The 24,315-nt window shown below is 37.7% G+C and overlaps 1 protein-coding gene across 1 annotated transcript in view; it reads right to left on the minus strand.

The window, feature by feature from the left end:
- Positions 1-24,315, minus strand: part of CYTIP (cytohesin 1 interacting protein) — a 43,845-nt gene that overhangs the window by 13,160 nt on the left and 6,370 nt on the right. Inside the window, exons 2-6 of the mRNA XM_069079673.1 lie at positions 20,242-20,291; positions 19,930-19,984; positions 14,073-14,175; positions 13,556-13,649; positions 9,034-9,103 (exon numbers count right to left, since the gene is read on the minus strand). Of these exons, the coding sequence (XP_068935774.1) occupies positions 9,034-9,103; positions 13,556-13,649; positions 14,073-14,175; positions 19,930-19,984; positions 20,242-20,291 (372 nt within the window). The remainder of the gene's footprint in view (positions 1-9,033; positions 9,104-13,555; positions 13,650-14,072; positions 14,176-19,929; positions 19,985-20,241; positions 20,292-24,315) is intronic.

The following is a 24,315-nucleotide window of genomic DNA, read 5'->3' on the forward strand; positions in this document are numbered from 1 at the left end:
CTCTCCTGGATCTGTTTTCCAGGTCAGTTATTTTTTCTTCGAGGTATTTTACCTCTTTTTCTAATTTTTTATTCTTGTTGTTTTGCTTGACTAATTCTTGGTTCCTCATAGAGCTATTTGTTTCCATTTGGTTAATTCTAGTTTTTAGCAAATCGTTTTCCTTGGTTAATTTTTGGAGCTCCTTTTCCATATCATACACTTTTCTTTTTAGAGAGATGTTTTCCTCATTATAATGTTTTTTCTAATTCTGCTATTTTGGTTTTGAGAGAATTATTCATTTTGTCTTCTATCTCTCTCATTTTGTTTTCAAAGTTCCTTTTGATCTCATCTAGGAGAGCCTTCTGTTCTTGGGACCCATTCCCTGTTGAAGTTTCAGCTTTGGGTGTAGAGTCCACATTGTCTCCCTCTGAGGTTGGTTCCTCCCTCTTAGGATAGTAGGACTCCAGAGTCTTTGTCTTTGTGGTCTGCTTTCTACCCATTTTGAGGCAGGGTCCTAGCCACGCCCTTCCTCTAGGATCCCAAGCCTTTACTGTAGAGGGTTTTGCCCTGGGGCAAGAGTTACTATGTTTTCAGGGTCAGAGGGGGGGTTTGGAGCAAATGAGGTTCACTCTGTCATCCTGGTCTTTGGAGGTCCTGAAAGGGGATTTTTTTAAATTTCTGGGCTATGAAGTAGTAGCCCTAGGAGTGATTGCTGTGCAGCAAGATATTTTTAATGAAATAAAAAGCTAGGGAAGAAAGAACAGGAAGAAGAATAAATAACTTAGAAAAGTAGGTAATCATACCCAAGTAATAGAATCCCTGAAAATTAGATGGGCCAAACAAATCAATGACTCCATGAGATAGCAAAAATTATTAGGAAAAAAAAACTAAAAGAGTTAAAAATTAAAAATGTGAGATGGCTAATATAAAAACAAAAGACCTGGAAAACAGACCAAGGAGAGACTATTTAAAAATCATTATAATCTGTTAAAACAGTGCCTCTGTGTTTCAAAAATCAAGAATAAAAGTTGCTTAGGTATATTAGAACCAAGGGCAAAGTGAATACAGAAAGAATCCATTGATGACCTCCCAGAAGAAACCCCCAAAAGGAAAGTCCTAGGAATGTGATAGTCAAAGACCAGAGACTCCATATCAAAAGAAAAAGAGACTCCAATTATCCTGAAAGGAATTCAATATCAGATAACCAGATTCACAATCACATAAGACATCTACCAAAATTAGTGAAAAAGATCACAGCATACAGAATTCCAAAAGATAGGGGCTTACAACCAAGAATTACTTACTCTACAAAACTGAACAAAATTCAACTGGGGGAAAAGTGACATTGAACGCAGGAGTTCTTAACTGGTTTTGTGTCAGTGACCCCATTGGCAGCCTGGTGAAGCATACAGATCACTTCACAGAAAAATACTTTGATGCACAAAAAAGAACACTTAGGATTACAAAGAAAATCGATTATGTTAAAGTAGTTGTAGAAATGTATATTTCTTAAAGTTCTCCACCCCAGTTCAAAAACCCATTTTAATGGGATACAGATCTTTCAAACATTCCTGATGAAAAGGCCTTAGTTAAATAGGAACTGTGAAAGGTAAATACAAGAGTCAAGAGAAATCTGGAAAGGTCAATTTATTTAAGCAACTGGAAAGGGCTATATAATGATGCAGTACAAACATTCTAACAGAAGAATTAAAATATGTTCCTTCATAACTTTAATATCTTTGAAGGGTATGAAGATGTTAAATAAGTAAAACAGAGAACTTGGAGGTGGATTGGTTCTATTCTGAGGGTTTTAAAAAAAGAAAAGAAGGGAGGGTAAAAGAAAGAATGCACTAGTACAGCAAGAGTGATGCCCACCAACAAAAGGACCACTGAAAACATTGTTTATGCACGAGAAAAAGATTCAGACAGAAGCACAATCAGCACTGTTGGAAGTAATTTATAAAATAGACATGCACGTGTAGTACAAGACAGAAAGGCAGTTTTATATCCAATCCTCTCATGTGTTCTATAATGTATATTGAAATATCCATGGGGATGGGAGTGGAATAAAAAAATAAAATAGGTAAGCAGAAGTCAGATTGTGGAGAGTTTTAAATTCTGAGAAGACTAAATTTTGCCTAGAAACAAAAAATAGCCTATTTTTGACTAGAGGTGGTAACTCAGTCAAATCAGTACCACAAATTCTAATTTGGAAGCTATGTAAAGAATGCATTAGAGAAGGGAAGTCAGGAAATTTATGAGCTACTGAAATAGTCCAGGTGAAAGATAATGAGGACCTGAATTAGGGTGTTAGAATGGAGAGAAGGGAAAAGTTGTGAGAGATGTTGCCGAAGTTGAACTGGCATAACACGGAAGATTATTAGACGTGATGTGGATGCTGAATGAATCTAGAGGCTGAAAGAGAAAAAGGAGCCAAGAATGACTTCAAGGTTTTTAGTCTGGGCAATTGTAGGGATGATGGTGCCCTCGACCATCAGAAATAGGCTTTAGAGGAGGTATGAGTTTGGATGTAAATATAATGAGTTCCATTTTTGGTCACGTTATATTTGAGATGCTGATGGGAAATCAAGGTGGAGCCATGCAGCAGGAAGTTAGCAATGCAGGGCTAGTGTGTAGCAAAGAGATTGGGGGTGAATCTGTAGATCTGGGAGTTTTTGCATACAGAAGGATAACTGAGCTCATCTGGAAGTTACTATAGAATTCTGGAGTTCTAGACAATAAGCACAATATTATCAACAAGCAAGAACCTATGAGGGCCTCATAATTTATAAAAATTCCCTCTTCCATTATGACTTTGTGTAGGACATCTTCCATGTTAATGGTGAATACTTTGGTAAACACATCTCAGTATTTTATGCTTCATTTGTCATTAATAATCAGAAGGTTACTGAACAGGCTTAACTCTGTTAACTCATTCATCAAGGGATCTTGAGTGATTTTTATAGAGGCATAAGAAAATCCTTATTAGAAGCAAGCCTTTGAAGTTGAATTTTATCCTACTGAGTCAAAATTTTTTGTAATCAAAAAATGTAATCAAATTTTGTATTATCTGTACATTTCAGTCAACTGTATAACATTAAAGATATGGTCTGCTGCAGATGATCATTTATGAACATCTGCCTATTCCCTTCTCATATTTTCATCAAGGATATCCTTGATATGTGTAGATCTCATAAATATTTTATAAAGATGAGAATATAGTTATCAATATTCTCTCAATCACCTTTTGTGGGTAAATGTATTCAATGATTTTTTCCATTGGTATCTTCCCTTCCTTGAGATATGTTGTAAAATGAGGCCCTAATATTCTCAACACTCTGTTTGCTCCCATATTGATTTCCTCAACTTATATTCCTCAGACCATTGTCTGGTCCAGTCACTCTTCCTGACTTTGTCTTCTTAAGTGACATTTCAAATTCATCTTCAAACATATGAGAAAATGAAGTGTTCATGTCCAAATCCATTGATTTCTCTATCACTGATGCATAAATAGATGATTAATGAAACATTAAAAAATTCACTCCACTTTTTATCAATCCTACCATTTTTATCTATGAAAACTCAGGATGTGGTCCACTCAAGTTTCACACCAAGCTTTCTTTTGATTTGTATTCATTTTACCAGATATAATTCTGAAAAGATGACAGTCTATTCTACTTTCAGAGGTCTCTAACAGAGAATGAATATTCAGCTTGCCCTATCAGTAACTTTTTCTACTGTGGAGTAATCTTAATTGCTAGATAATTCATCCTGTACCTAACCATTATAAAATTTCCAGGACTACCTAAGGGAAAATTATATACAGCTTAGCAATTACACAGAACATTTTCTTTCTGGTTTTCAAATGGAAATTTTTTCCACTTCTATTTAGATATTTTTTGAGATGTTTGAAGACTTAAACAATATGTTATTCTCCAGAACTGGAACGAGGGTGGGGTGATTAAGAGTTTTTGCCCTTGACTTACATGATTCTTCACTTGGTAAAGGGATGAACAGCTGACTAAGGCAGTTTGGTTTGAAGGGGGGGGGGGGACTCTTTTGGCTTATTCGTCGGTGGCCACAGCTTTTTATCAGTTAAGCATTTGCAGAAAATTATTAAGTCATTACTGTTGACTTTTTCTATTTTCTTTTTTTAAAGTAACAAAGGCTATTTCTAAATAGGTTAAGATGGAGATCTTGGTAGAAGGCCAGTGCCTTCTCAACTTTATGCCTCCTTCTAATTTATCATAGGTTTTGATCTTTGCTCTAACTCATTGATGGTTTTGCTGCACAAAGATTTGAATGACTCCCACATCAGTAACCAATCATTTCCCATGTGGTAAGACTGCTCTGTTCAGAACATTCAGCCTATATTCTGGAAGAGGATATATAGGCATGAGATTTCTAGACAGTCTTCTGGTGCCTAGCCTGTTTTGTTTCTCATACCTGAGCCATAACATACCACCACTTCTCTCCTTTCCCTGAAGATGGTGAATGTCAAAACATATTTTGACTTAGTCTAAAGAATCTCACAGAATGAATCTATTTCCTCATGCTCTGCAACAAGATGTTGTTGCATAAACTGAGATTATAATAGTAGCAAACTCTGCAGACCCTTTAATTCAGTGCTGTGACTATCAGACGTATACCTCAAAGAGGTTAAAGACAGAATGAAAAGCCCTATATGCACAAAAATATTTATAGCATCACTTTGTATAGCATCAAAACCTGGAAACTAAACAACTGCCCATCAAAAGGGGAAGGGCTTAGAGGAATATTATATATTTAAGTAATGAAATAGTATCATGAAAAATGATGAATATGACAGATTCAGAGAAACCTCAAAAGATTTGCATGAACTACTTCAAAGAAAAATGAGTAAAACTAGGGGAATAATTTTCACAGTAACACCTATAATGCAAAGGAAAACAACTTTGAAAGACTTGGGAAACCTGGCCAAGGCAGTAATCAGTCACAACTTCAGAAAAATGATAAATAAAACTTTCTTCCGTTTAGTGGCAAAGTGGATCAGAGTTGTAGAATGAGACATATATTTTACTACATATTCATTTCATATTATATCATACATAATATGTGAATCATTGATTTGTTTTGTGACACAATACTTTTTACAAGGGAGGAATTCTTGAAGGAAGGAGGAGTTGTTGGGTAGCAGTAGAAAATTTAGAAAGGGAATAAAATAAATGTACATCAACAAATTTTAAAAATACACAGAAGAGAACAGAAGGAAGTTCAAAAGGGGACACAAAAACAGTGCAGTTTTATTACTGCTGTGTTAAATTAGTACACACACACACACACATATTTGCTTTTTGGAGGGGTGAAGGTAGGGCAATTGGGGTTAAGTGACTTGTCCAAGGTCACACAGATAGTTTTTGTATTAAGTGTATGAGGTCACATTTGAACTCAGGTCCTCCTGACTCCAAGGCTGGTGCTCTATTCACTGTGCCACCTAGCCACCCCTAACATATACTTTTTTAAAAAAATGTATATAAAAGTTCATAGCTTCATATATAAAAGTCCAATATAATAATTTTTGTAACACTATATGCATTACAAAAACCTGTCCTCAAAACCCTATGACATAATCTCACAAGTATCATAACCCCTAATTTAGAGATGAAGACCCTGAGGCTTAGAAAAGTGGCTTGCTCCACCATGTGACAAGGGCCAAAGGCCAACCTGGGTCTCCCAATTCCTAGTCCTGTGTTTTTTTCTATTATACTAACTATCTTTTGAGCTAAAAGTTAAATTAGAACCCTTCTCATTTCAAAATCAGTCCAACAGTATATTTGAGCAACCTTCTCACACTGGGGATCCCTCTATCCTGTTGCCCTCTCTTCTGGTGGGTGAGTTCTTTTTCTGGACCATCTTTCCATGAGGCCCACCAGCCATGTTCACTTCACTGCCAGCTTCACCCCTCACTCTTTGGACTTTTCTACCTCGTTCACAGCAATATCCCTCCCTTCTACTAGCACCACTTACTGACTCACAATTTTATGTCATCTTCCCCCACTAGAATGTAAGCTTACTGAGTCTAGAGACTCTTTTTTTAACTTTCATTTGTATCACTTGCATATAGCATAGGGCCCAGTACATAGTAAGTGATTAATAAATCTTTATCTGTCTATATTGAACACTGATTTTATTCCCTGAACTATGGTAAGTACCATGGAAGACAGAAAAAGAAATACGATGGCCTAGAACCTATCCTTAAAGGTCTTACAATGAAGTTCAGGAAATAAAACAAAGAAATATAGAACAACTAGAGAATGATGTTGATGTTAAACACTGCTGTGAATAATTATGTACTAGATTGTGGGTTTTAGTTTATAAATGTAAATTTGGGAAGGCTCCATGATAGATATAAGGAACCTTACAGGTTATTCTAATCCAACGCCTTCATCTTTCAGATGAAGTAAATAAGATTTAGAGAAATTATGGAACCTGCCCAAAGTCACACTGGTACTAAGTGGTAGGGGTAAGATTGGCACTTTGGTCCTATGAGGTCAAATCCAGGAGTCTTTTCACTGTGTCATGTTATTTCTCAAAAGATCTGAGCTAGTCTTTGAAGAAAGCATACAACTAGAATTGAAAAGAGATAGAGAATACAAGGGCATAGTCTCTACCTCTCAAAGAGGTAGAGACAGTAATGAGCCAGCCTCAGCAGGAATAGGCATTAGTCTTGAGCCCCCAGAATCCTCAGAGTTCTAGACCCATTTGAGAAGATCTGGCACATTCAATTATGTCCCAGGGAGACAGGAGAAATACAATAAAGCCTGGTCCAAGTTTAAATGTATCATATTCCAATCCCAAGGGCCCTAAGGAAGTCAGGCCTACTCAGATACATTATCTCTGGGTAGAGAGGATGTTTGGATCAAGAAAAGCACAAGACCAGACTTAGGCCTAGCCTAATGTAGTCTGACATCTCCCAGACAAACTGAAAACATCTTAATTTTAAATCCACTAAATTCAATTGGGTAATTACTTGAGTTATATTTTGTGAGCCTTGACATTGGCTGCCTGAGAAAAGCTGAGAGAAGCCTCACTTGCATGCCTCATGTGAGCATAGGTTCCCAAAGTGGGCGACACTGCCCCCTGGGAGGCCCTGGAATGATCCAAGGCGGTGACAGTAGCCTTGGGAGCAAATAGGGGGCACTGAATAAAAATAAGGGTGTGATGGAAGCATAAGAAAAGAATAAAAGAGAAGAAAATTTTGAAAAAAATTGTTGATACAGGTTTTATCCGTTGTGTAACAGAATTAAAGTCATAGTGATTATATTATTTTCCAAACAAACCCACAAAACTCAAGTTATAACCCATCAGTGGTCTTGAAGACCATGAAAGTTCTTAACAAGCAAGTGTTGGCAGGCTAACATGTGTCATGCATTATCAAGAAGTCCAGCATGCATCAGCAAGAAAATGTGTGTATAAAGACTTGTTTACAATTTGATATTATATGGTTACATGGCACAATGTTTCATCATCATAATTACAATGTGGGAAAAAACCCACAAATTTACAATAAATTATTAGATTTAAGATATGTCATTTAAAAAATATTTTACGTATTTTTTAAACGAAGTGAAATTTTTTTAAACCATTAAAGGAATTAAAGGAAATAGATTTCCAGGGGAGGGAGGGGGACTGAGTATTTTTTTTAAAAGGGGCAGTAGGCCAAATAAGTTTGAGAACCTCTGAATGATCCATTTCTAGCCCTCAAGGACACACAAGTTGTCAGTACACTTTTAGATCCTCCTACACTTCCCCACTCTAGGCACCTGGACATTTGCAAATTTCAAGAATATTTTCCCACACCACCAGCTGTCTTATCAATAGCATCGCCTGAAGAAACTGGTTTCCATTCAATGAGTCCTTTGGTCTACCTAATTCTCAAGAGATGGCCTCAGGTTTCCCAAATAAAGAACTTTGTACCTTGCTCAAAGAGACAGAGAAAAAGAGAGGCAGGAGCAGAAAAGACAGAAACAGAAGAGAGACAAAGAAAGACATAAAGTCAGAGATACAGAGACAGAGACTGCAGAAGTGAAAGAAAATGAGAGGCAGAGGCAGAAAGAAAAGATATACAGTGACAGATTGAGAGAGACAGAGACAGAAAGACAGAGGGAGAGAAAGAGAGACAAGGACATAGAGAAATAAATACCCTCATTTCTACAATATAACACTGAGAACAACTATTAGCTGGTAAAAGATGCAACCTCTGCCTGGAAAGGTCAGACTTCATACTGGGGGTGAGGGAGGGAGGGGGAAAGGAAGGTCCATTTGTGTGGAAGGGTGAATTTAGGATCCTACTACTAAGTCATGTGGAATGTGAGACTCTGACTTGGCATACAAATGAGTGCTAGCCTTTACTTCTGGATTTGGTAGTGCCTCATAAATTCAGGAGATTTGTATGTTAACCCCTCTCAAACTCCAGTCCCCAGGGATTTTTATGGTGCGTCCTGTTCCATGCAATGTGTCCTAGAGCAATATTAACATTCTTATTCTTCGACACAATTATAGACTTGTCGAGGCCACTAGCACAAGGGCAACAACAGAACCATGAAAGGATAGTTTCAGGGGACAGAATGTATGAATAGTAAAAGGATATAAAAAGGGCATCAAGACCAGTCATTCAAGAACAACCATGCAATCTCTGTCTTTAGCAAAGCACCATCATTTTACATAAAGCTCCCCTTAAAACTGGAGCTTAAAAGCTATTGAAATAAAAAGCAAATCCCAATGCACACAGTCAGACACATGAATACAGAGTTTGTCAAGCTGTGTGCCTTCCAGCTGACTTTCTGCACATTCTACAAAGGCATCTAAGGAGGAAGAGGTGGTGATTTAGCACTGGTGTGCAATATTTGATATTCATGCAGATGGAATTCTGTCACTCTTGACCATTCAGCACTTTAGACTCTCATCATCACATTTCATCTTCAAGGGCTATCTCAGTTCCTCAAATAGACCCTCATTGCACATCTCATTCACTCAAGGATGAAAAATGTGCCATGTGGCATTAAATTAAATTACCTTCAGGACTTGCAGCTTGGCTTCAAGCTCTGCCCTTCTAAGAATCATCGTTCCATTAACTGTCTCTAGCCTGTGTTAAGAAAAGAAGGGGGGAGGTGAACGTTTCACATAAGAAACATGTGATACAGAGTATTAGGCTGCATATAATGTCTTTATACTAAGTATGATAGTGAATAACAAAGTCATAACAAGCAATTTTTATACTGGGAAAGGGGTATAAAATGTGACTAGACACTTGGAGAAACAATGTTTGGACTATTAGCAGCTTCCTAAGATAAATAATTGAAGTTACACACTACTAAATAGCTTATAGTTTTACTAACTAGTTAACAAAGAGGTGAGAAGCTCAACTATTTCTCTACAACTAAAGGATCTCAAATGTTATCGATGGACCCTAAATTTTGGTGGAAAGCCCCAATCACATCATCTTAGTTCTGGTTATGGAGAAAAATAGGACACTTAAGTTCTCAAATCTCCCTAAAAATTTCAGATGAAACTAGAAAAAAACTTCCCCTTGAGAGGCAAACAGAAACAAAATGTTCTATATAACTAAAAAATTGTATATCATTTTCTCTTATCTAATCTAAGAAACTTTTGAATAGCTAGGTACTAAAATGAACATCTTGGCAACAACGCTTGCTCTGCACTAGAAGTAACTGAGAGGGCAAGATGAATGACTGTTCTCTGCCAGACATATTTAAAGGCAGAGGAGATAACCATCTGTTCAAAATTAGATCTGGTGTGTTCGAGTCCAAAGATAGCTCAGTGGTGCGGTAGATAGCATGGTGGGCCTGGAGTCAGGAAGACTCATCTTCCTGAGTTCAAATCTAACCCTAGACACTTACTAGGTGGGCGACCCTGGGTAAGTCATTTAACCCTATTTGCCTCCATTCGTCATCATAAAATGAGCTGGAGAAGGAAATGGCAAACCACTCCAGCATCTTTGTCAAGAAAATCCAAAATGGGGTCACAAAGAGTTGAACACAACTGGAAAAAATGACTGAACAACAACAGAAGTTCAGAAATAGGGGATGAACTAGGTGTTTTCTATAGTTTTCTGTCATCCTCTAAAAATCTATGACTGTTTTTAAAAGTAAATTTCTGAACTATTTGGAAATGAATAGCAGTAGTATGGATAATAAACTTTAAGGAAATAATGCAGCATAGTAATACAGCCTTAGAGTCAGGAAGACCCAACCAAGTTCAAGGCCTATCTCTGACACACCTGGCTGTGTGACCATGGGGAAGTTACTTAATCTTTTAGTGATACATGCAATTTGCTAAGATAGGAGTTCTTAACCTGAAGGTCAATAAACAGATTTCAGGAAATCCATGAAATTGGATGGGAAAAAAGTTACGCCTTTACTTTCACTAACCTCTAACTCAAATTTAGCATTTCCTTCAGCTATTTGAAAACATGATGCTGAAAACGGGTCCACAGGCTTCCTAAGGTTGACAAAAAAATGTTAAGAACCCTAGCTCTAACATTATAAAATGCAGAAGAGCTGCCAATCTGCAAGAGTTAGGGGAGTACGTAGAAGTTCCATACACCAAAGGAAAAAAAAACAGTCATGAGGTACACCATTCATCACAACAGGTAATTCCTAGGATTTTGCAAACTTTAATTGGTCATGGGCTGCTACATGCTAGAAAGTGGAAGCCATCTTCCTTCCCAGGTGATATGGTTTTACAAAGGGCTCAACTTATAGGCCATTTTTTGGGCAAAGGGGCCATCAGTTTCAATCAATTATCATAACTGTATTTTGGATGCTCACATGATTTAAGGCTTATATTTTTATACAGATAATCTAGGGAATGAACTGTTCCTTGAACATAATCAAGGCACTTCTGAGGAGGCTCATATTTTGCAGAGAGCATAAAGACATCACAGAGTGTTCAATGGTCCTCACTTTTTTTTAAATGGAAAGGCTGTCTGTCCATGCCCCCCCCCATTACTTGCAACCCAGTCCACTATTTAATCAACCCTGCCCCCCAGTCCGCCTACTACCACTGCCAAGGGAGGCAACAGACATTAGGAAATCCATGTGTACGCAACCAAGAATAGAATATCAGACCTTCCTATCTCTATACCACTCAACCCATGTTCCCAGAACTGTGTGACCTAATTGTAGAACCACAGCCCAAAGGAGGAAGTAGCCAGGTTCTTTGTCCTACAGTGACAGTGATTCTTGCAATGCATTGTCACCATAGGTATATGTTGGTTATCGTTTTCTGTCTTTTCCCTCACCTGTTTTGACATACACATAACCACACAACTTAAATTATCATGCTAAAAATTTCCTGCAAAAAAGCCATTTATATAGACAGATGTAAGCCATGACAGCTTAAAGGGTCATATGATTTAAGGTTAGAGGAGACCTCAGAGAACATTTAGCCCCATCTCTCCAATTGCCAAATCAGGAAAATGTGGCACAGAGAGGTAGTCAGTTGCCCAAGGTCAAAGAACTAATAAAGTGAAGATCTGAGATTCAACCCCAGGTCTTCTGACTTTGAAATCATTGTCCTTTCTACTACATAGTGCTGCCATATGCATGAAGGGAAATAACATTTTCTTGCCTCCACATAAGAGAGAATATATTACTTATCCTCAACAGATGTTAAAGGGGATAATCAGACTTATTCAAGCTTTATTGTCCTAAGTTTCAACAAAGAAGGAATACATCTTAATTGCAGAATCTGGACTTCACATTAGAAGGTGGTTTGGTAAAAAGCAATGCCTTCTTTCTCTTACAGATACAGTATATGCTCTTGAAAAGAAATTAATTCACTTATGACACAGGAGAGGTAATTTTCCTTTTCCTGACCCTTGAGAGAGAATGTGGTACAATGGAAAGAGCACAGGATCAGGAATCAGGAGGCATGAATTCCAGTACTAGCTCTGCCACTAATATGCCTTGGGGAAGTCTTTAAACCTTAGTTTTATAATATTTAGATCTGGAAAAGATCATAGAGTTAAAAGGATCTTTTTTTCTTTCATTCTCAATAAAGGGAGTTAGAAAGGAAGGAATAAGAGGGAGAGAGAAGGCAGATTTTCCTGATTGAAAAATTAAATTTAGTTTTAATTTTTTTTCTTTAAAAAGCGAAACTGTTGCTAGAACACTGAGAGGCTGAGTGACTTGACAAGGATCTCAGAGTCTTTATGTGTCAGAAGAAAGACTTCAACAACAGTTTTTGTCTTAGGGACAGTTTTATCTCTACTATGCAACACTGCCTTTAATAATATAGAAAAAGCACCTGAAGGTAGCACAGCGAGTAAGAGTACCAGCTCCAGTGTCGGGATGACCTGGGGATCGAATCCCGGGCTCAGACACTTAGCACCCACCCAGAAACACCTGGCCATGTAAACTTGAGCAAGTTACATAATCCCAATTGCTTAGGGGCCGCAGGTGGCATAGCAAGTAAGAGCACCGGCTCCAGTGTGGAGATGACCTGGGGATCAAATCCGGAGACAGATACTTAGCACCACACCCAGAAATAACTGGCCTTGTAATCAAGTTACTTGATCAAGTTACTTAACCATGACTGCTTTAAAAAAAAAAAAAGGCACCTGAACTTTTCATATGAGCTGTTTGTTCTATTGGGTTTTTTGTTTGTTTTTTTGATTTTTTTTGTTTTGTTTTTGCTTTTTGGAGGGGGGAAGGCAGGGCAGTTGGGGTTAAGTGACTTGCCCAAGGTCACATGGCTAGTAAATGTTTAGTGTCTGAGGCTGGATTTGAATTCAGGTCCTCCTGACACCAGGGCCAGTTCTTAATTCACTGTGCCACCAAGCCACCCCCTGTTCTATTGTTTTAAGCAACAAAATAAGTGTTATTAATTTGTGGTTCATGAATTTTTTAAATATTTTGATAACTTTGTATTTAAATATATTCCTTTGCAGTCCTGTGCATTTTATTTTATACAATTAAAAATATGATTCCCAGAAGGGTTCCATAGGCTTCACCATACTACCATAGGGCTCCAGGCCCCACAAAAAAGTTGAGAACCCCTATAATAAAGTACATAATGTATTCAAATTAATCCACCAAAATCCAAGAAGGTCCTCTGAGCCACCAAAGAAACTTGTGTCAAGTGCACTGTGTTTGGAATCTTTTTTTTATTTCTCTTTTTTTTTCCTTTGCTTTTTTGGAGGGCAGTTGGGGTTAAGTGACTTGCCTAAGGTCACACGGCTAGTTTTTGTGTTAAGTGTCTGAGGCTGGATTTGAACTCATGTCCTCCTGACTCCAGGGCTGGTGCTCTATTCACTACACCACCTAGCCACCCCTGGAATCTTTTAAAATGAAATCTTTCTCAGTGAAAACCTACATATTTGAACTCAAGATAAACTGATACTATTATGTTCATAATTTCATCTGATCGGGAAAACTGGGGAACTATTAAAAAACTATTAAAAAAATTTTATACCTGATGGAAAATGTGGACCATGCTGCCTTCCTCCTTATGCTCTTTGAGCAAGAATAATACTAAACAACAGACATTTCTATATTAGGTTCTGTATAGTTACCTTAACCTGTTTCCTGCAGATTTTATTAATTCTACCACTTGTTTGTGAGTAAAACCTTCCATGTTAACTCCATTGATACTGGCAAGGACATCACCTGGGAGATGCAAAGAAAAATAAGAGAGAAATGAGTGTTATGCAAAAAAAGCATGCCCAATGAAAGGGAGGGAAAATTCATCTCAATTCACCAGGTCTTTGGGATAGATGTGAAAGATGGGTATATGTGTGGGTGTGTGTGTGTATGTGTTCAATCTTTGCTGTCAGGAAATTCTTACTGCTAGCTAACCATTTAAAGTAGCTCTTCTAGCAAATGTAGAGGCATGATGGGATGCAGACCAGAAGGCTGAGCTTGGTGTCAAGAAAACCTGAGTTCAAATCCTGCCTCTGACATGTACTAGATAATGTTCTGGTGAAGGAAATCTCTTATTCTCACCCCTTCCCTACCCAAATCACATGAACTTGGCACACTATTCACATACTACCTGATAAAAGGCAGGATAAGGGGTTACATGTTAGTTACCAGTCTGCAGTCCAGAGCGGTAAGCTGTACTTTCCTCCTGTACTTTATAGATAAATGTGTACATCTCGGCCAAATAGGCATTTTGGTTCTGCAGTCTGTGAGTCTGTAAATATGAAGACAAGATTCAGAATTAATATATTAAGCTTCCAAAATCATTTGTTAAAAGCAAAATTTCTCCTTATTTTGCATGCATGGCACATGATCATTATTCACCCCAATTGCACCCGGGGCAGTGAGCAATTTTGGACAATCTTTTGTAACAATGAATCACCATGCACTGTTTTACCAGGGAGCTGAGCCCCAATCTCATTAAATTTCAAAACTTTAGAATAGAAGGATGGGTTAAGAGTAGCTTAATAGATTAGCTATTCTAACTTTAGAGAACACTCAAACTATCATCATTGCACATTTTTTAATTAATAAATTTTTCCTTGTTTCCTAAAGGAACAAGAGTCCTGGTAAAAGTTAAGAAAGAAATCCTTTTCATGTTCATTTCCAGCTGGATGTTTTCTTACCTTAGAATAAAAAAGATGTAGGTACAGAGAGAAATATGCAAAGATTAATTATTTTAAATTAGAGTTCCACAAATAATGACAATCTGTCCCACATTTATATAGAAGCACAGTAATTGACTCAATTATCTTCATTTCTGAAAGCTTTGTTATGCCTGCCCTGAATACCTACAGACTCATTAGTCAGAGAACTAAATTATAAAAAGTTATGCTTCTCCTATTATATCAATTTGGCAAAAATATTATTTTAATTTGATGCAGAAACACAGAATATATGTTGGATCAACACATTGTCCCAACATCCTAAGCTTAATGAGTTTTCTCCCCGCCCTCTTGCTTTATGAGCTTTGAATTGAATCAAAATAAATATTTTTATTTTAGCAGTTTGTTTAACTATTCCTAAACATAAGTTAAATACATCAAAATATTTCAACTGTGATCCACATCAGATTCTATAAAACTTCACTTTTTTATTTCTAATTTTCTTCTTTGTTATATAACATAAGAATCATCAACCAACACAAACATTTCAATACACAAAAACAATAAGAACAAAAAGACGATCAAGTCTTCCAAGATAGTAGAGACTTGCTCCTCAATCTTTATGTACACAATACATTTTTTTGAAGGATGATTTTTCAAGTTTAGCAAAGGGGCTCCTTTTAGATCCATTAGAGCTCCATTCTGATGTCTGATCATGGTACGGAGAGGCCCTAACAGTTCATGATATGCCAACGGACTGCAAATTCTGGTGGGTCCTACCAAGTTGCAAATGGTTTACCTACACATGTTGCAACATATTGCTTCCTAAGGAACAACATATTTAAGTCCAGAGATGCTCATCACCAGATTTTTTTTTCTGACCACAGCAAAAACATGATGCGAGGTGATTGCAATCTGTACTGGTAAAGAGAATTCACATACCAACAAAATCAAAATTCTCTAAAGTACTAAAGATGCAAAATAATAATTATAGCACTTTAAGTTTTGCAAAATGCTTTACCTCTGTTATCTCAGTTCATTCTCCTCAACAATCCCATTAGCTGGATACATCAGAGATAGGGAATCTTTGGCCTCAAGGACACATGCAGCTTTCTAGGTCCTTGGGTGTGGCCTTTTGACTGTGTTCTACAGAACAAATTTCTTTATGAAGGAGCTTTGTTCTGTGAAGTTTGCATTCAATCCAGGGGTGGCAATTGAGGGCCTAGATGGCCACATGTCGCCTCAAGGCTGCAGGTTGACCCTGAGCTAGGTGCTTTATTATTCCCATTTTTCAGATGAGGAAGCCAAGTTTCACACCCATTAAGTGACTGGCCTAGGATCATACTGCTAGTAAATATCTGGAGTAGAAATGAAACTTAGATCTTCCTAACTCCAAATACAGTAGTATAACTAATGTGTCGCCTAACTGTATATTTTTAAATAGTCACGAAACCACATAATTTGAGAGTTGCAAGGTCCCTCAGTGGCTATTTAGTTTAACCTATATGAAGAAAAGAATCCCACTATAATAAACCTTACCTTTGGTTAGTTATAGTGTTACAACTGTTAGGGCCTGCTAGAACTTAGTCTAGTGCATAATTTAATTTATCCTGCTTCTTTTTCTCCCCCCCCCCCCAATTTCCAAACCTAATATCCTTTCTTCAGAGCTGCAACATCCCTAACACTGGTTTATAAGGTAAAAAAAAAAAGGCATTTCACTTCCTCCCCCTTCCCCATACAATGTGATGCTGTATTCACAAATGGTCTGGGCCCACGGTCAGTTCTCCATCCACTCCACCACACTCCCTCTCCAGGCTGGTTGGTACTACAGATACTATTATCTCCCATTTTACATATGAGGAAAATGAGGTTGACTAGTTAGGTGATTTGCCCAAGTTTACATTCTGGTATCTGAGACCCAGGTTTTCCTGGCTCCTTGTTCCTAATATAGTCCTCCAACCGCTGTGTCATGTTGACTCTCATGAGCACAGTATTGCACAGTGAAGGGGGGAGAGCCTTCTTCTCTGATATAGATTCACAAAGTCAGCTAGTTCATTTTCTCTTTCCCCTATTTGTAAACTGGTGAAAATAGTTTCCTGGAACTGACTAAAGAGCAAATGGCTCCTCTTCTTTTTTTTTTTTTTTACATTTGACCAATGGAATGAACAAATAAGCTATTAATTGATTAATTAATTAGCAACTAAACTGCAAATAAATGAACCAAACTGTAGAAACAAGTGTGGACTTAACATGAAGAGACAATGGGGTTTTCCAAGGGAGTTAATGACAGAGTCTCACTTAAGGGAGATTTGAAAAAAACTCTAGATTTTGTAAATTATTAACTGATCCTGATTTCTGAGGGTGACAATAAAGTTTCCATTAATGGCACTCTTAGTTATCCAAGGACAAAGGACTGAAACTGGTAACAGAAGAAATGGTTTATCACATAGTTCTGCTAGAACTTTGTACTTTGGTGACCTTAGAAAAGCCTCTTTGCCTTTTTTTTTCTATAAAATTTTGAGGCAATTGAGCTAAATGATCTCTAAGGCCTCCTCTATCTCTAAGTGTGATGATCTGATTAGAGTTTTATATCTTGATATGCATACAATGGGCGTTAATTGTTGAAAAAGCCTATCCACAAGAAAGAGGATGCTAGGGGTGGCTAGGTGGCACTGTGAATAAAGCAATGTCCCTGGAGTCAGGAGGACCTGGGTTCAAATCCAGCCTTAGACACTTGACACATTTACTAGCTGTATGACTTTGGGCAAGTCACTTAACCCCAATTGCCCTCCAAAAAGCAAAAAAAAAGAAAAGAAAAGAAAAGAAAGAGGATGCTATGTCCTCCAAGAAGACTATGTGGTCATTTGCCCTGATTCTGTACATGCTGTTACAAGTGGGAATAGGGAATTTCTAGATTGCACTAATTTAAAGCAAAGGTGATATGAAGGTAGCCAACAGGCCTTCTTCCACTAGTTGGCTTAACTCTTCTTCCTTGGCCTTATTCACTGCAGTTAGATTCATTTGTAGTTTTTTATACATGAAAATGATGTTCTTTTAAGTAATATTTCCTTATTTTTAGACTGAATTTCCAATGCCAGTGACAAGGACTAGTCACTTTATTTCTCAAGGAAATACCTATAATGAAAATTATAGGGCTAGGAAATCACGTAATCCAGATAAGGAAACTGAGGCTTATAGAGGCTGAATGATTTGCTAAAATCGCAAAGGTGGTAAATTATTCTAATCCAGGGCCTCTGGCTCCCACATTGATGCTCTTTCTAGCCTCCTACACTGTCTCAGATAACCTAAGCACTGTGTGCAAAAATCTCCTCACCCAGAAACTAGGTAAATCTGTGATTAAGTACAGTGTATTTCAATGAAATTCAACAGCCTACCAAAAAAAGTCTAATTTGCTAACTATCTAATTCATCAGTGAAACACTTAAAAGCATTAAGTATCAATGGAATCAATTCATTTTTCTCACAAATGTGGTCATTCAGCAAACAAGCAATGCATAGGAAATAAATTATCACTAGATATTTCCTTTATCACTTATAAAGTCAAATAAATTCCCTAAGCTTAGTCATTTATGTTTGTACCATAGTCTGCATCTATTCAATTCAGTCGGCAAACATTTACTTTGAGTCTACTGTGTGCTAGATGATACACATGCAAGGCCCTGGTGATTCAAAAACGATATGGTTCCTGTCCTAAAGAGGACATTTATTGAAGGAGTATAGGATGTACACCATTAAGGGATTACTAAGTAATACAACATCATTGTTGGGAGTGCAGGAATCAGGTAAATAAGTATCCTCTAGGAGCCAGCACCTTAATCAAAGAAGCACCACAAACCCAATTTTTTTTCATCATAGTCAAGGGTTATCTTTGATATTTTCTACCTTTTATGGTTCACTAAAAATGATCATAATGGATATAACTAAAACAATGTCACCTCTTATTGAGTTGCTTACTAATATTTTTGTACAATAGCTCTAGAGGAAACAGAGCTGGGTTCAAATCCTACCTATTACCTTTGTGACCATGGGAGAGCCAGTTGACTTCCCTGCACCTGTTTCTTCAACTGAAAAATAAGAGTATTTGACAACAGAGCCTCTGAAGTCTCCACAGACTCTTAGCTTATGATCCTATAATCCCTAGCCAGAGGTGGGATCATAATGTACAGGACAGTTTGGAACCAGAGGACTTAAGTCCAAATCATGATCCTGCTATGAACTCCCTGTGTGATTCTGAGCAAGTCACCTAAGCAAGGCCGTTCTGAGGCTTAAATAAGATAACTCTGCAAACTTTAAAGTGCTATATAAATATCAGGTATTATTTTACTTATTTGCCTATAGGCCTTCAGTCTGAGGTGGCTTCACATTAAGTTTTCCATTGCACTGCTGCTATGCTTAAGCAACGTTTATAAAGCAAAACAGGGATGTGCTGGTAAATATTTAACAAATGGGCTGGGAAGGGGTAGAAGAGAAGTAGGTGCAACACTTTTAAATGTAATCTGCATTAACACTTTCCTAAGTCTAGGCCATACTGCTGTAGCCTTGAGGCCAAAAGTGCCCCATCTCTGGTCTAGACAATCAAGAAAACAATGATGAAGCCCTGATCTGTAGCAATCGATTTTTCTTAGGTGTAAATGCTTGCAATGAAACATTAAGCATAGGTTCTCACGAGCCAGTTAGAGCTGGTTCCAGCACAGTCCTGTACTTAATCTTTCCAAGCCTCAGTTTTCTCATTTGTAAAATGAAGATGACTTCCAACATTACTTCTAGTTTTAAATCTATGATCTAATTCTCCAGCTGTAATCAAAGGAACCTGAATGGCCTCTGCCTTCCTTAATCAGAAGCCATTAAGATTCCTTCGATGATAAGTAATGTGTTCAGCCGTTTTTCAGTCTTGTCTGACTCTTCATGATCCAATTTAGGCTTGTCTTGACAAAGATACTGGAATGGTTTGCCATTTTCTTCTCTAGTTCATTTTACAGATGAGAAACTGAGGCAAATACAGTTAAGTGACTTGCCCAGTGTCACATAGATAATAAGTGTCTAGATTTGAACACAAGAAGATGAGCGCCCAGTACTCTACACAATGTGCCACCTAGCCGCCCAAGATTAAGATAAAGATGAAGGTAAACAGCCACTCTCAAATTGTCTCCAATTGCAGCCTCTCCCTGCCTTGGTCTTCCCTTTGCCACCCACCCAAGACCTTATCCAATGTCACCATCATATTTAAGACTGGTTTCCTTATTCTTAAGTCTCATCTCAACCATGATTTGAAAGGAGATAACCATGACACCACCTGACACATTTTCTTACTTAAACGCCTTAGAAAAATATTTAACTGCCTACCTGAATTTCAAATCCAAATGTTCCATTATCCTGCTTTTCCAAAGTAACCAGTCTTCTGTAACGAAAACATTGCATATGGAGATCAAAACATCATATTTGGCACAAAATTATGATTAAGGAAGACTGCTATAATTAAGAACAAGCTAACACTGAGCCCAATTATGATGTACATGCATGTATGCATGTGCATGCGCATGTATGCATGTGCATGCACATGTATGAATTTACATGCTTTAAACAATGTGGAAAGCTGAGTCCTTAAATACAGTATGTTGACAAAAAGCAAATGAACATGTTTCCCCATTGTTTTACCTCTGTGGCCAGGAGAAGTCACCCAAAGAACTTGATCTGGTCAAAGCATTCTGAAAACAGGAAAAAGAAAGTAAAAAAAGATGGTCAATTTTTCAAGTCCATAAAAACATAGTCCTTAGTTTGTAAAACATTAGAGAACATCAAAGAGCTAATTCTCTAACTTTTGCTTTGATCAAGCCTCTCTGAAGACATTCATATAGAGGCTTAAAATTTATCCAGTTCTCTAGTGAGAGGAAGAATGGACAAAGAAGGACCTTATTTTGGAAACAGAAAACAGGCAGAATTCTCAGGTATTTACCTCATAGGATAATATGAAGGCTGCCATAAAATCTCCACCCTTTGGGATGATAATGAATGTGACAAAATTCCCAGGACTCCAAAAAGAACTTCATGTCCAATCTATTTTTTTAAATGGCCTCTGAAAGGTGATCCCTAACAATTTATAGTCAACAGTCATGTTCAAAAAACAAACACACCCATAGAAGACATGTAAAATCAAAATGTCAAATATCTTCATCATATCCTCACTAGCATAGTCTTGTGCAAACAGAGCCTGTGTGCTCAAAAAAGGACTTTTTTGGGATGAGGGTGAAGTAGAGGAAGAAGGTGAGGATGAAGACGAGGCTGATGAGGATGAAAAAAAATTGTGTGCCTACCACAGGATTCAGTATGTTCCTATAGGTATATATAATACAAAGGGAAGGAGAGAAAATAAGCATTTATGTAGCAACTTCTATGTGCTAGTACATAATTCGTGATTGGTGCTATCATCATCCCCATTTTACAGTTGAGGAAACAGAGGCAAGGAGTTAAGCAACTTGCCCAAGATCACACAACTAATAAGTACTTGAGGACAGATTTGAATTCAGGTCTTCCTGACTCCAGGCCAGGCACTCTTATCTGCTCTTTGACTAGCTGCTTCTAATATATATACATTATATATTATATTACATTATATTGTTATTTATATATATATACATATATGTATACACACACATACACACCTATATATGTGGCTAGGTGGCAAAACTGATAAATTGCCAGGCCTGGAGCCAGGAAGATTCATCTTCCTGAATTCAAATTTACCCTCAGATACTTACTCACTGTGTGACTCTGGGCAAGTCACTTAACCTGTTTACGTCAGTTTCCTCATCTGTAAAATGAGCTGGAAAAGGAAATAGCAAACTACTCCAGTATCTTTGCCAAGAAAACCCCAGATGGGGTCATGAAGAGCAGAACATGACTGAAACAAATGAACAACAATACAGTATATATGTGAATACACAAAAGATTTGTGATTTCATTTGTGTGAGAAATTCTGAATAGGGGAACTCCCTCTACTAACACAGATCATGAACCATGCCTGATTTAGGAGATAAACCTAAACAGGGAGGGGCTTCTTAAGACCCACAGAGATTAAAAGTCCTACCCAGGGCCACACAGCTAGTAGACAGGTCAGTCTCAGATTGAACATAGGCCTTCCTATGTCCAAGGGCAGCCTTCTATCCACTACTCAGAGACGTCAAAGTCACAGTCTACTGACAGCATGTACCCATAAAACTCCTGCCTGTGTGCAGCCCAAACCAGATTAAAATGTACTTGGGAAATGTTTAACAAAATAAATAAAAAATGCAATACAACATTGCCAATGTTAATTTGTGGTTTTCTAGGTCAATATGCCATCTGTTTTTATTTGAATTTGCTAGCACTGCTACCTTTGTTATTTACATTGATACTATATGCCTGTATACACAAAAAGATTTATCATTTTCCACTATGTGGAAACTATAGGTGTGGGGAACTATAGGTGTGGAACTCCTACCACTCACCCACCTAACCACCCACTTATCATTTAGTAGATAGACCTAAGCAGGAACCTCTTAGAGGTCATGTCTTATCCTGGGCTAGAGTTGAACATAGGTCTTCCTACCTGCAGGTCTATCTTATTCAGAAAGAGAAATTTTAACCTTTCTAAATAGATTAGATGCATGTAGGCACATCATATAATACACATGTAATTAGGTAGTCAGGTGATACAGTGGGTGAAGGTGTCACATCTGGGGTGAGAAGGATGTGAGTTCAAACTGTGCATTAGATACATTAGGTGTGTGTCTCTGGGCAAGGCATTTAACTTTTCTCAGCCTCAATTTCATCATCTCTAAAACCGGAATGATAAGAGCACTTAATGCCAGGGTTGTTGTGAGGATCAAATGAGTTAGGTTATTGCAAACCTTAAAGAGCTAAATAAATGCTACCTATTGATTCACATGTAGCCCACATGTTGGACTCAGCATCTCAACTCTTTCTTTTCTTCACTTTGAAGCGGTTTTAATTGAATAGATCTTACAATTAAAATGCATGCCCCCCCCCCCGCCAAGATCATAGATCCATGAAAATACTACAGTATTTAATTGAATGAAATCTTGGTCAAGTACCAAGGAAAGATCTGTATCCTAGCAGCACAGACAAACACTTCTATTCTTGTGACCTTAGCCCCAAGATAGGCAGATCCTGCTTTCGAGTTCACGAGATGATAACCAGGTCCCTATCTCCTGGGGATCTGTTTTGCAACTGGCAATGAGTAAAGGGGCCCAATGCTGAAATTAATGCTACTTACTAAAACACAAGCTATATAGTAATTCTCACTACAAAAAGCCATCTGAGAGCATGAAACATCTAAAATTCAATGGGTAGGTCATCTAGCAGGGAATTAATTCAGACAACTCTGAAGAGAAAGAAAAGGAGAGGATATCAGGAGCTTATTGGTATGATGATAATGAGATCATTCCCTGAAAGCCTGAACAAATGGACTACACATGACATGTGTGACCCCAAACAACAGTGCCAATAATCTTCTCACTTGGGCAGTCTGTTCTTTGGAAGGAACAGCCTGTCACCAAAGCTGGAAGCAATATTCCTAGGACGTTGGAATACCCAGTACCAAATGCTTTCATTACAGTCAGGCTTCCTGTCTGGCCTAATATCCAGGATTTGGCACCCATTCAATCAAGTTAATGCAACGGAAAGTCAGTATCTTATTCCCCCCAGATCTGACATTTGAGCATTTCATTTTTCTCTCTCACCAATCTTAAACCCAAGCTTGTTTCAAGTACTAAAGGGTAAAATGAGCAAGCTTCAATTTGTGGGAGCTTTCTGGACTTTAAAGCTTGATGCCTGGTGTATTCAGTCAGCCTTGGTGTAAGCTACCAATGCAGGTTATCTCTCAGAGCAGGCTCCCTCTCTTGTAGACATACCTAACTTTAGGGCAAAGCCAGATGCCACAGGCTGAAAACAACTTATCTTTTATATAAACCAGTCAAGGTCAGCCTGGAGGGAGTTTCTACAAGGGTAGATCCCTACATGGATGAAATCACAGGCCTGGGTCACATTGAATCCATCAATATTAAACAAGTCACCAGAGTGAGTGGAAAAACGTCGCAATCAGTGCTACCTCTCACTCTTCACATAAAAGCCAACGAATGTTTCTGGAAAGAATGAATGATGTAGCATCTTGATGTACACTTGATATTCCTAAGTGTCCTCAAACACTCCCCCATGTTGTCACTCCCTTCTCAATGCTGAGATGCTGAGAAGCTAAGTCACTTCTAGATCCCCTGTTGTTTTTCCTTCTCCCTCTGACTTCTGAATAACAGATATTAACCTTATCCAAATAGTATGACAGGATTATATTCAAACAGTTTAAAGTATGTAAGAAGGACAGGATTAGGGATGAAAGATGGAACTCATATTAAACATCTGACTCCACAGCAAAGACATAACTGGGGACTGAAAATTCCCAAAAAAGGAATTTTCTTCCTTTTCTCATAAACATGAAGGCAGCATTTTCCATAATTTATACCAATGTAATAATGGTTCCCAAGGAAGAAGAGGAGAAATAGAGATAATATTTTAGATTGTAACCAAACACATTAAAAATTAATAAACTCATAGATTTAGCTCTGGAAGAAAATTTTGGGGTCATCAAGTACAACAACCTCATTTTACAAATGAGGAAACTGAGGCCTAAGAAAGTTAAGTACTTGCCCAAGGTCACACAGTTTAAGTGGCAGAGCT

Source organism: Petaurus breviceps, unplaced genomic scaffold, assembly GCF_028583685.1.
Source record: "Petaurus breviceps papuanus isolate PSGF00001 unplaced genomic scaffold, PetGlider_PUasm1.0 91133, whole genome shotgun sequence".
Taxonomy (NCBI): domain Eukaryota; kingdom Metazoa; phylum Chordata; class Mammalia; order Diprotodontia; family Petauridae; genus Petaurus; species Petaurus breviceps.